Source organism: Mastigoproctus giganteus, chromosome 12 (assembly GCF_048544385.1).
Source record: "Mastigoproctus giganteus isolate SK-2022 chromosome 12, ASM4854438v1, whole genome shotgun sequence".
NCBI classification, from domain to species: Eukaryota; Metazoa; Arthropoda; class Arachnida; order Uropygi; family Thelyphonidae; genus Mastigoproctus; species Mastigoproctus giganteus.
This window is the reverse complement of record NC_143586.1, coordinates 156,007,493-156,021,390: the sequence shown is the minus strand read 5'-3', so window position 1 is coordinate 156,021,390 and position 13,898 is coordinate 156,007,493. Positions and strand designations below refer to the sequence as shown.

Below are 13,898 nucleotides of genomic sequence, written 5' to 3'. Positions count from 1 at the left end.
ATAGAATTGCCCTCCACTCCACACCAGGTGGAAAAGAACTGAGTTAAAATCCCGTCGATGACAGGAGGAGGAATTTTTATGGGTATTTTTCACATGGCTGAGTTAGTTGGGCGAGGGTAGCATGTTTATTCTCCCAGAAACTCAGGGTTTTTTGTCCAGCAAAACAGAAAATCGACCTCAAGACACATTCAATTTATAGACAATATACACAGAGTAACATGGTCTTAGTCAGTGATGCTCCTAAAAAATTAAAAAAGATATGATTACTAAAAGCATTCAAGAATTACTGGTAGAAAAAGAGGCTGGCGAACGGATTTGGTGGAAATGGCATCGGAGGTAAAACCAAATCAATTCAGAACATGAGAGTGCAGATGAAAATTCTAAGCTTCCAAATTTTACAGTAAAAAGCATACAGGAAGGCATAAAGTTAGCTGAGCAATTAGAATCTCATTTTTTGAATTCAAATTCTAGAATGAAAGGAGCCCAAAGTTCAAAAGGGAGATTCAAAAATGCTAAGTTCCATACGATTAAATTCACAAAGATTTATCAAGCAAAATCAAACAAACTCAGATTACTGATTTTTTTTAAAGAGAGTAGAAGATACATGAAATTAGAATGGTGTATTTTTGTTAACATTTTGTTAACGAAATAGTGTATTTTTTTAGCTTTTGGAATGTAAACCCCCCCACCTTTTGTACTTTTTCTTAGTTCCGTATAACACAGTTTTGCACAACACGACATTTTATAGGAACCTAACTACTGTGTTATACGTGGGTTACCTGTTTTGATTAATGCTATAAAATTTTTTTATTATGAATAAATTTGGCAGATTTTTATTGTTAAAAAAAAGCCACTTATTGTTAATTACCTTTTTGATTATATGATAGAGAAGTATGTCAAGTGTAATTCAACATTCAATATGAATAATGCATCAAAACTTTTGCTATTTTTCTTCTTTTGAATACTATGAGACTGAGTTCATAGGCTGTACACAAATCTACAGATATATATAAAAATCTTGCAAAATGCAAAATTAAAGTTGACCAATCTATACAGTTAGTTCCTCACAAACCATACAAATTTAACATTTTCTCTCCTTTTTCATTTGAGCACTTCATACACAAACATAATACTGCATAACACCTTGGAAATATGACAGATCGATATGTACATTACTGACCAACTTTTTAAGCCTGGTTCAGCAGTGAATGTATGATTCTGATTTATATTTCAGATAGTGACCAGTTTAGCTACATATCTACAAACTGTGAAAAATTCTTAAAATTTACTGTGGTCCTCTAAATTTAATATTGTGGTTTAACCAGCTGTTCATCCCCTCCTCCCCACAAATAAAACTTTACTAAAAGACTAACTGTAGCTAAAGTGTTTTTACAAGGCAGGAGTCAGCATCCATATATTTCAAATGCGAAGCATACAGTGATACTGAATACTTTGCGGTATGAACATTTATGAGAAGTGTACAGGGATAAAAATATTCATCATCTATTTTGGAGAATGTGTAATTTTTTTTATAAATCCATATTTCTTATATATATATATATATATATATATATATATAAAAAGGCATATATAAAGATATCTAATGGAACTGAAATAATATAAGTATTGAATGCAATGACCATTTCCCATTATTCTACAACCCATGATAAAGTAGTAGAATAAAACACTGCATGTGGCAGACACATAAAAAATATTAAAAGAAGAATTAAAGTTGCTCTCTAAAACTGCTACTGGCAATCTTAAAAGCTGGATTTTATATACAATTGCTACTATTCAAAAAGATTACTTGGATGCTGCAAAATCATGAATATCATGCTTACTATTTTTATCTTACTCCAACTTATCTATAAACATAAAAATTTCTATTTAAACCTGTTAAATTTTACAACTGCTGTAATAATCACATTATTATTTTCAAAAAATCAAATTAGACAACAGTTTAGTAATAAAATATAGTTAAAATAAAATAAAAATAGTCAGCAGAATCTGCTAACAATTGTGATTGTTATTATTTAATTCCAGTCCTATTTCTTTTTTATTAATAAATATTAATTTTCTTATATGCCAGAGCAGAATTCTAAAATTATAGCATTTCAAAAAACAGCACTCTATAAAAGGCAATAATAAAATAAATCTTTTTATTATTATTATTAATTTTTTTTAATGCTAACTAGCAGAAATTAAAAATGGATGTTTGTAATCAAAAGTTTAAGAAAATATTCACCAGCACTTTCTTTTTTTGGAGAGCATTTTGTACAAGAAAATAAATATGCTCTAAAGAGTTGTTTGTTTGCTTATAACTGAAAAACTAAGCTACTGCTTAAAAAGTAACTATAAAAAAATGTATATTTATTAAAAAGGAAACAACTAACTACTTGATGAGGCTTTCTCTTTTTAGAACAACAAAAATTTTCTGATTACTTATTTTCTTCATCACAAATATTCATAGCCAAAGTCTATTTTGATTTTCAGTACCACTGTATTTACAAAAATATGCTAGAACAAAATGCGACAAATATATATATTTTTAAAACAAATTTAATTAATAATTTTTATCTTGAAACAAATGAGATATGTACAATGATATAATGATATAAAGTGCAATAATATAAAGATTAAAAGCAAGAGGAAAAAGACCCAATTTCTCTGTAATGCAGTTTCTGTACAATAAACTTACTGTAAACAAACTTTTGGCACAATAAACGGCGTACCCAAAAATAAGATTATACCAAGTATAATAGTAGTTAGGGAATATTAATCAAGTGAATGTTAATCACTTCATTAGTGATACAGATACCAATTACCTGAAACAGCCTAATTAGCACTGCGATATACAGAAGAAAAACGATATGACTTTCAATGGGATTGGCTATAACAATTTTCTTGTGTTGTCAAAAAGTAAATTATGATTTTTAGAGTGAGTCATCCATTGAATATGTATAACCATGTAACATACAAGAATCTCAGATATAACTAATGCCGCTTTTGCCTTTTGTAAAAAGACACCTCACTCTCGTTTACACTAGAAATTGTGTATGGCTAGTGATGTGTTACTGTACAGCCACTGAATAAAAAACCAACCAAAGGAAAAGTTTGATATATATATATATATATGTAAAAAAAACATATAATAAAAAGTTTATTTTATTTACAATAACAGCTTTTTAAAATCTTTAGATACCTTATATTTGTAATAAATAAATAAATACATATATCATACATGAGTGTGTGTTCTTTACTTTGAAAAAGTGCCGTTATAACAGCACAATGAGCTTAAAAAGAACCATGACATCCTTAAAATCATATCAAAGTGCATATACATATTAATAATTCAGGAATCTTAAATATTCCTGGGGAGAGAGGAAAAAAAAAAAGCAAAAAAACTTTGGTATATTAATGTGCAGAATGCAATCAAGGATTAAAATTGTCATTCCTAGCACATATACTTTACAAGGCAAAGTGCAACTGTTGTTTGCACTAATAATATGAGTTCAAATGTGTAAAAAAGATCACATATTTTCTTTCTAAGCAAAATGTAAATGCATTACCCATCCATACATATTTTAAGGATGACTCACTTCAGTGATTTATATTTCTAATTCTTTCTTTCATGCAGATTAATATGCATATAATTTTACCCTGTAGGTGACCTTATTACAGCAAAAATACAAAGTTAGCCTTTTATTTTAAACTTTTCACACATGAAATCTTTTTGTTAAATGTTATGAAAGATACTTTAGCAAGAAGAAAAAATCTAATACGAATGTAATATGTCAACATCCACGCACACACACAAACATATAGGGATGTGTGTGTGTGTGTATGTATGTATATATATATTTATATTTTTTTTTTTGTAAAAAATGGCATCGCTATCACTTTCATAAATTTTTCCACTTCATAAATTTGAGTATATGTACAAAAAATAAGAAATTTCACTTAAATACATCCTAGTAACTCTTAATTTATGTTCATCTTGAAGAGTATCTGTGCATCCAAATTTGGATGAGGAGCTTCTTCACAAGCAGAGAGCTGCTCATGTTCTGTGTAAACACTTTTAAAATATGTAGTATCCTGTAATAAGGTTACTTTGACTTTTGCTCCACCTTGAGAAATGAGGCAGTGTCCTTTCTCTCTTTAAGAGTAGTTCTAACATGTTTCAAGCAATGGAAGGTAAGCACGGGCAGACAATACACTTCCTTGGAGACGGGTTGCATATTCACAGAGGTGCTCCTCTTGCATTATGAACCACTTATTGTACAATTATATCAGTGATCATATTTTGGAAGTTATTCATTTTTTCACAAGTTTTTTCACATATATTTCTCACTGTTTAAAATTTGTTAGAAATCCATGGCAAGCCATAACTCAGCATTCAACCTGTTAAATGAATGTTAAGCACAAAATTTCACTATGGGTTTGGCATCATCAACACATGTACTAAATGTAGCAATAGTTTTACGAGATTCTATTCACCTCATTTCATTAAAATTCTTCTATAGTGATTTTTTTCTCACTCCTAAAACTTCAAGTATAATGGAAGTCCTGTATTTACTGAAGGCAAGCTTGAATTTTCTCAATCCACTCTTGTGCAGCTGCAGAGTCTGCAGCCATGAAATTATATGCCCTTCTTACTGTACGTAGCTGCAAATATAAAAACTAATATTAGTACAATTTTAATAACTTAATAGTTCTGAACTGGAAAAAAAAAAAAATTTTAAATAAAAAATAAGCTTACTAAGCCCATTAGCAAGAGTAAAGTACAACCATGTTGCCATTTTTCACACTGGAGCAGAATTACAAACAACAAAAGGTAGAAAATTCAACTAAGGACTGGGTGGGTGATAAAACTTGTCACTTTTTTTGAGTGGGGGGAAAGGGAGAAGTATCACTCTATCAAGGTTCATGGTTGACCATTCTTGTTCAGAAGAAAACTGCACATTTCTCTCTAGTGGCAGTATTGTGGTTACATTTTGATATTTTCAAGATAAAACTTCGTATGTTTTTGGACCCCCCAGGAATCAGTGGTTCCCGAGTATATGCAGTTTCAAAGTTAGGATTTTTAAAAGCAGCCACAGTAAGTGACTAGTGTATTAAATATGATAAATGGCCTGAAAATAAAGTATGTTTCACATACTTCTGATTTGCTGGTATATAAAATTTTGTATCAAAACAACGATACTGTGTACAAGATGATATATTTAGGCATGAGGAGACCCTAACTCAAAGCACGTGAAGAGGGCTCTATGTAATTATAAATTTGTATTCTCACAAAATGAAATAATGATCCCCAAACCATGGCTAATTTGGCTTATGCCTAAAGCTTGCACTACCTATACACATATAGATATGTATATGTATACAGTTTAGGTGTATGTCAATATGATACAAAAGTGAAATAGAGTATTAGAATTTAAGGTACTCCAAATGGTACTTCAACTTAAATGTGTACCAATGTGTATTTGACATGCCATTCATTACAATCAATCTGTTACTCCAACAGTGGCAAAACTGTAGATATTATGTAAGATCATTACCAAAAAGATCTTTGGTAGGGTGAATGTCAACCAGTGCAGATGAATAGCACATTGCTGCACTTGATCATATAAGGAGGCTGTCCATTTTGGAATCTCACAGCAGGTTATTTTTTTAAAATTTATTTAATATACTAAGCTAATATGTTACAAAACTTGTTAAATATCTATGGCAAACCATAACCCAGCATTCAACCTGTTAAATTAAATGTTAAGCACAAAATTTAACTATGGGTTTGGTATCATCAGAATGTGTACTAAATGTAGCAATAGTTTTATGAGATTCTATTCACCTCATTAAAATTCTTCTATAATGATTTAGAAGAATATATATATAGTTTGAATTCATATAGTCATGTAGGTTACTTTATTTTTGTATTAGTTTTTTAAGTATTTATAAAGCTAAAGCTTAATATTCAGATAGCCGTTATCAATATTTGTGGGAACTTTAACTTTCGTTCAGTAGCTTAAATTTAACTTTCTAGTGGTTAAAGTTTTGCTAACAGTTTCATTTCTGCAATATTTTAGAATTTAAATTCTGTAATCTTTCTAAAGTTCAGATTTTACCTTCATAATGGTTGTTACAAGATCCACATACAATTTAAAGTCCAAGACCATTATAACCCACAGAAATGCCTGTGGACATTTCTAGTTTGAATCATGAGTTTGTCATTTGTAGAGCCCGTGGCATGTATTCTAAGGTTGGTCTAGTGAACAAACCTAGCTCAACTGATTCTTTTCTATGCACCCAATGTAAGGAGTGTACTGATCTCAAATTAGAACTTGGTGCATTACAAGAAGAATTTGAATCACTGAAGAAATGAGTGATTGCCCTAGAAACATGCAACAGGTAGCTCATTAGGGACTCAAGTATTTTGTAACCTGTTTTGTGGTGATTTAGTTTTATTGACAGAACTCTGTTGTCAGGGAAATGGACAACATTTTGTGTAATAAAGATAGGTGAACCAGAATCAGTGTTTGCCAGGAGTAATGATTGATGATTTTACCAACAGACTGTCAGATTTTAAGGGAGGTAAAGAGAGCATTATTCTTCATGTGAGAACTAATGATATCAAACAAACACAGCATAACAATTTGTTGGATAAATATAGGACCATGCTGAAAAAATGCTGCGAGTCGGGTCAAATTTGTATGTGTTCGTGTTTGCAATATTGTCCAGACATGATATGGATGAAAGTAATGATTGTAATCACCTCAAGAATTCTTGTTTGTTGCCTCAAGAGCCAATGTTTGCAAGATGTTCTGAGGGTAGCAATATTTCAAATGAACAGGATAATAAAGATAGGGAAACAAGCCTAAATACCTTCAAAGGGCATGTCAGGTTAATAAACTATAGCAGAATACTTAGTCTTAATTGTGTCTACAATAATGTCAGGAGTGCTGTCAATAAAATGGCTGAATATAAACTCCTGGTTAGGAAACTAATGCTGACATAATAGGGATAACAAAAACATGGTGCCAATCGGAAATTTGGGATGATGAGTTCCACTATGTTATTTATAATGTATTTTAGGAAAGATAGGGAAGATATGGAAACAGACATAACTTCTGACTTCTGCTGAGTCAGAAGTTGTCTGCCAGCATAAAATTTGTGTGGTGTGAATTAGTTGAAAGCAAAGGTATAATGAGAGGGAGTAATCTACGGACCAGAAGATTATGACGACAGTCTCTACATGCAGATGGAATGAGCAAGCAAGCCTGACTGTCTTATTATGGGTGACTTGAAATCTAACCCCTAACAGACTGGAATAAGTGGGAGGGAAACTCAGGGGAAAAACCTTTTTAAATAAACTAGATGATTATTATTTATACCATCATGTTAGAGAAAGCACTAAGGGTGAGCATATTCTCGACCTCATCATTACTGATGAATCAGATTACATCACAGGGATTAAAGTACAGGAACCACTGTGAGGAAGTGATCATGCAATCGTCATTTGGAAGATGAAGAAAGATGTTGCAGTATTTAAAGGTAAAGACACAGGTTTTAATTTCAGAAGAGGGGACTTTGATAGTTTAAGGGGCTATAAGGCATTTGTGAATTGGGTGGATTGTTGTGAGATGGCAAATACATTTCAATTATGGAATAATTTTAAAGCAAAAATCACTGAAGCCATGAATGCATACATACCTTTAAGAAAATATTACAGGAGGAGGAGGATGCCGAAATGGATAAATGTGGAGCTCGCTGGTCAAATAGAGAAAAAAAAGACAGCATTCAATGGTTACAGAGCGATGCAAAGTATGAGTCCTACAACAGCTACAAGTTGAAATAGTACCACAGATAAGGTTAGAGAGACCAGGGCTGTGTATGAGAAAGCACTAGCTAAGAGAGCAAAGAATGGGGACAAGGAATTTTTCATGTATGTGAATACAAGGAAGAAAAAAGCAAATAAGATGTGACCCATGTGCTTGTGCACTAGGTATAGGAAAGTTTTAGACAACCCAGCTGATGTTGCTGATGACTTGAACAGGTACTTTGCATCTGTCTTTACTGAAGAAAGACCATTCATGTTGAGAACAGGCTGTACGACTGAGACATATGAAATTAGTGATTTCGAAATTACAGATGACTGTTTATTAGAAAAATTTTCAAGCATAAAGGAAAGAAAGGCTACTGGAGTCAATGACATATACCCAGTAATTTTGAGGGAGGCTGCCAGGGAACGTATTGAACCACTGAAGTTAATTATGAGGGTATCTTTGGACTCAGTAGAGATTCTTTTGGATTGGAGAAGTGTGAACATATCACCAATACATAAAAGAGCAAAGTCAGTAACTACAGACCAATCAGTCTAACTTCAATGGCAGGAAAAATCTTAGAGACAATGATTAAGAATGCAATTCACATACATTTAGAGAGATATAACATTATGAATAGCACACAACATGGTTTTATTAAGGGAAAATCATGTTTAATTTACTTAGAATATTCTGACACAGTTACTCATGAGCTGAATGTAAGGAACAATTTTGACGGTTTATTTGGATTTTAGTAAGTCATTTGACTCGGTTCCTCACAAGAGGTTACTGTATAAGCTGGTACATATTGGGATTATTGGAAAAATTCTAAGATGGATTGTTGGGAGGGGGTGAAGAGTAGAAGACAGAATATTTTGATTAATGGATATTCTTCAGATTGGTGTTAAGTCTGAAGTGGGGCCCCAAGGATCGGTTCTTGGACCACTGTTGTTTATAATTTTCAAAAATGATATTGACGAAGGAATAGACTGCATGATGTCAAAATTTGCAGATGGCATAAAGATAAAGACAAAGTCATTAATGATTAGTACCAAGTAGCACTCCTACAGGATGACTTGAGCAGGCTGCAAGAATGGTCAGAAAAGTGGCAGCTGTTTTAATGAAGCAAAATGTAAGGTCTTACTCTTGGGGAATAGCAACCCCACGCTTGGTGGGATGTGGGAGTTATAATACGGGCAGATATGAAGTTTTCTGAGCAGTGTACTCAGGCAGCCAAGAAAGCCTGTGGATGGCTAAAAGAAAAGTTTTCTTTTCTTTTAGTCCATTTATCCCATTGATGATTTATCAAACACTATTGTGTAGATATGTGGGGGATCATCAAAGTCCCACTGTAAAAGGCAATTGTAAGACCACATTTGGAATACTGTATTCAAGTATGGTCTCATCTGAAAAAACGACTTTGATCTTCTTGAAAGGGTCCAAAGACAGGCAACTTGCCTGGTGAAACCAGCAATAGGGTGACCATATGAGGAACGACTTCAATTACGTGGGCTACAGTGCTTGGCAACCAGGCACCTCAAAGTGGACCTGACAGGTTTATAAGGCTCTGAGAAGGGTTAGTAAAATGAATAAAGGAGAATTTTTAATGTTATACTCGATAGTTATCTTAGTGAGGAGGGAAGCAAATAATTTGTGTTTTCTTATCTACTCTTTTCCCCCCCCCATCAATGTAGCATAAGTCTGTGGCTTCCTTGCACTATATGGCTATTACTATTACTAAAAACCCAGTGAAACCATTCAACAGTTACTATTTCTATTTCTTTATTATTAATGATGCCAAGGAGTATTCAAAACTTAAGATACTAAAACTGAAGAATAGCGATGGTGTACTTATAAACAGCAGAAGACTACTATAGAGAATTATACAAGGAACAAGGGAATGATGCCAGCAGTGGGGAAGATGGATTGCAAAGTAGCAACACATACGACATACCTGATATTCTTCCTGATGAGGTAGAACATGCATTGAAGAAAATGAAGAATCAGAAAGCCCTGGGGGAAGATGAAGTTACTGTAGAGTTGTTAAAATTGGGAGGAAGAGACATAACACAAAAACTGGCAAGGCTCTTCACAAAGTGCATTCGAAAAGGTGTGATGCCTAAGCAGTGGAATAATGCAATCATAGTTTTGCTGCATAAGAAAGGAGATAAATCAGAAATTGGAAATTATAGACCAATTAGCTTGTTATCCCACATCTACAAGTTGTTCACAAGGGTCATTACTAACAGATTAGAAAGAATACTTGATGAGAATCAACCGAAAGAGCAAGCTGGCTTTAGGACAGGATTCTCAACTATGGATCACCTTCACGTAATATCACAGCTAATGGAGAAAGCAAATGAATATAAAACACCATTATGCCTGGCATTTGTGGATTATGAAAAGGCATTTGACTCCATACAGCATAAGGCAATGTTTAGGGAACTGCAAAGACAAGGCATAGATACCCCATATATTATGATTTTGAAGAAAATATATGAGCGTGCTACCTCCTTTATTAGACTAGACAAAGACAGTAGGAAATTTAAAATCGAGAAAGGAGTTCGACAAGGAGACACAATATCTCCGAAGCTGTTTACTGCAGCCCTTGAGGAAGCTTTCAGAAGATTAGACTGGTCGCAGAAAGGAGTCAATGTGAACAGAGAGTACCTAAACCATTTACAATTTGCAGATGACATTGTGGTCATAAGCCACGATCCCAAAGAATTTGAGGAAAATCTTAATCAGTTATGCACAGTTAGTAAGGATTTTGGACTAAAGATGAATAGGGCTAAAACAAAAGTAATGATGAACAAGTATGCCACAGAAAGGGAAATAATGATTGAAGGAGCAGTAATTGAAAAGGTGGAGTCATATACTTATCTGGGACAAGTTATTAGCTGTAATAATGATAAATGGCTGGAAGTCAAGAGAAGAATAAATTTTGGATGGATAGCATTCGGGAAATATAGTCACATACTGAAGAGCAATATCCCAGTTTGTCTGAAACATAAAATAATGAACCAATGTATACTCCCCACCATGACTTATGGAAGTGAAACTTGGGCACTCACCAAAAGAATGGAAGAGAAGCTGAGAACTACACAGCGAAGAATGGAACGAATTATATTGGGAATCAGACTGTTAGATAAGAAGAGAAACACATGGATTAGGCAGCAAACTCAAGTAAAGGACATTCTTATCAAAACTAAAGAACTAAAATGGTCTTGGGCAGGACACATAGCTCGAAGATATGATGACAGATGGGCTAAGAAAATAACAGAATGGTATCCAAGAGGAGCTAGAAGAAAACCTGGAAGACAAAGGCGAAGATGGATAGATAAAATTCATGAGTTTGTGAGTAGTAAATGGATGGCCAGTGCTCAAAACAGAAGGAACTGGAAAGTGGAGAGGCCTTCATCCTGCAGTGGATTGAAAATGGCTGATGATGATGATGATTCAAAACTCGTCCACAAAAAAATTTCAAATTTGAAAATGATGCATTGCCAACTATTATTATTATTAGCCATTTTGGTACAAGGAAGCCTGAGGCTTATGCTGCACCAGCCAAAAAATATTCCTGAGTTTCCCAGACACACACAGAGAGAGAGAGAGAGAGAGAGAGAGAGAGAGAGAGGGGGGGGGAGGAATCACCAAGAAAGAGAAGAATGATGATATCCAGCTCAAGACCCTGGGTGTGCCAAGCCCATACTCACCAGATGTGAGCCCCTGGGGTGATCAAATTTGTGTTACCTCAGCATTTACAAGAACACTCTTTATCAATGGGAACCATATAATCATATGCGTTATATGATTAAAAGACACTGAACAAAATTATGACACTGAACAAAAGAACAGAAATCTTCTCTTGTTTTAGATGCTCCATAATTTTGGCAGAAGAAATGCCTATGACTAAGAATCCTCCTTCTGGTTTATCTACTATGGAAATCAACTTTCAAAATAGAAGTGTAAGGTTCAAAACTATTGGTAAAATAAATTTTCCCATTAACATTTTTCAATAAATCTAAGAGAATGACCATCTACTGGGATATTATTACACACTTGAGAGGTAGTCCTTTATAATCCAAAAGTCTTGTGGACATTATGAACTATTCCATGATAATGCTTCTGCTCATTGTACAACAGTAATCTATGAATACCGCTCGAACACTCTGAAACTGCCTTGCAACATCCTTCTTATTTGCACAATCATGTATCATGATAATTTGTTCTCAAGAATGACATCTGAAAAAAATCATCAAGGAGCTTTAAAAAAAAGAATCCTAAGAACTTTCTTAAGAACACTGAACAATTTCAGTGTATCCTCAATAATATAAATATTATTCATTTTATTCCTAGCAGCCTTAGCACATTTTCTGGCAAAGAAAAAATAAAGTAATGGACAGGAGTTTTGTTTGGAATGAAAAATAAAGGATTTATCCTACATGAATAATTTCAGTTACACAATCTAAGTACTGGGAAATTTAAGAAGAGAGAAAAAAAAAAAAAAAAAACAGTTCAAGGAAAAGAGTAAATACAGAACATCTCATTTTGCACTGTTATAATGTCAAATGACATGAGGCTTGAAAATGGCCATGGAATAATGGCTCCATTGGGGAAGAGTTGACACATCTACACAACAGCTAACATTATCTATCCACATTGAAGGGTTCTTGGTGAGAAGAGTGAAGAATGTGTTTAGTCTTGTCTGCCGTTTTAGTAGGTAAGTGAATGTGGGGTAAGGGCCTTTGTAATAGCAGAAGCCTCAGCATCTTTACTAACCGGAGTTGTGAACATTAAAATTACCAAGGAAAATTATTACACTGTTAGAAAAGTTAGTTTCAAAGAAAGAAGATCAAAAGTTTTGGGTGATTTGTCAAGTTGGGAGAATGTCAGAAGAAATGAATTTGACAGAATGTGGTAATGAGAGCGAGAAAAAGAGATTTTGAGATGAAGTAGATCAAAAAGAGGTGATTCCAGATTTGAAAGTCTGATAAGGAATATGCAAGCAGACAAATGTATTAAAGTGGAAGGAATCATGTAGTAAATAATTAAGACAAATGAGGTGAGTGAGACTGTGTCAGAAAAAGTAAGTGGTGTTTAGCAGGTTGTGGACAGATATATTGCATTGAAGATTATGTAGATGCCATTTGAGAAGTGATGTGGATTCACTGAAAAAAAGGTGCGTGAAGAGAAACAAGGGTGGTTATTGGCATAAAAAAGTATTTCAACAGACAAAGACTTCAGTTTTGTGAGTTGCAATGTCTTGAGACTACATGTTTGCTTGGATACTTGAATAAGGTTAAAACACTGTTAGAAAATTTATACTAATAGTAATAATAAAATATGAACTCACATCAAAGAATGCTTTTTCATCCGCTTTCTTTGGTGCACCCTGTACAAAGGTTGCTGCGGCCACTGAGGTCACTTCAGCTAGGTCAATCAGTCCTTTGCAATGAGAATCTTCCATAGCATCATAATAACGCAGCTGCAGAAAACAAATACCACACATACAGTGATGAAAAATTCTGCATTCAATAACATTTACAAAACAAAATTTACCAAGCACTTTTGAAAACTATTATCTTTCTCTCAGATTAAATTATTTCTGTAACATAAACTACCATAGAGTAGCATCAACTCCCCCAGCCCACTAGTTGGTCTTTATTCATATCTTTTAACCCATTCAGTGTCACATCTGAGTATACTCAAGGTATACTCAGAGATGAAGTAGATCATATGGCTGCTCAGTGAAGTGCCTGATTATACTTGTTTTAACAAAACAAGTTGATTTTTTATTGTGAAGTAGTACAGTAGAAAATCATTTATCTGAAATCGGAAATAAATGACAAATAATATTGGTTTTGGTTTCCAAAAGCCACCATTAGCTGCTATTGTCAGTCTTATTTAGCTTGTAACCATGTGTATGTTGTGACTATAGGTGTTCAGAATGCTCTGTCAGTTATATCTAAATTTTCTCTCATTCATCAAGCCCTATAAAGGAAGGGAAAGAAAAGATGTGTCCACATTTTAAACTGAATTAAGTTGTAGCAAAGCTAAAATAAAAAGAATTGTATGCTC

General features: G+C 33.6%; 1 protein-coding gene across 1 annotated transcript in view; it reads right to left on the bottom strand.

Moving 5' to 3' along the window:
* Positions 1-3,976: 3,976 nt before the first annotated feature.
* Positions 3,977-13,898, bottom strand: part of Sbf (SET domain binding factor) — a 540,931-nt gene continuing 531,009 nt past the window's right edge. Inside the window, 2 exon segments of the mRNA XM_090386505.1 lie at positions 3,977-4,665; positions 13,174-13,305. Of these exon segments, the coding sequence (XP_090242631.1) occupies positions 4,573-4,665; positions 13,174-13,305 (225 nt within the window). The 3' untranslated portion in view covers positions 3,977-4,572.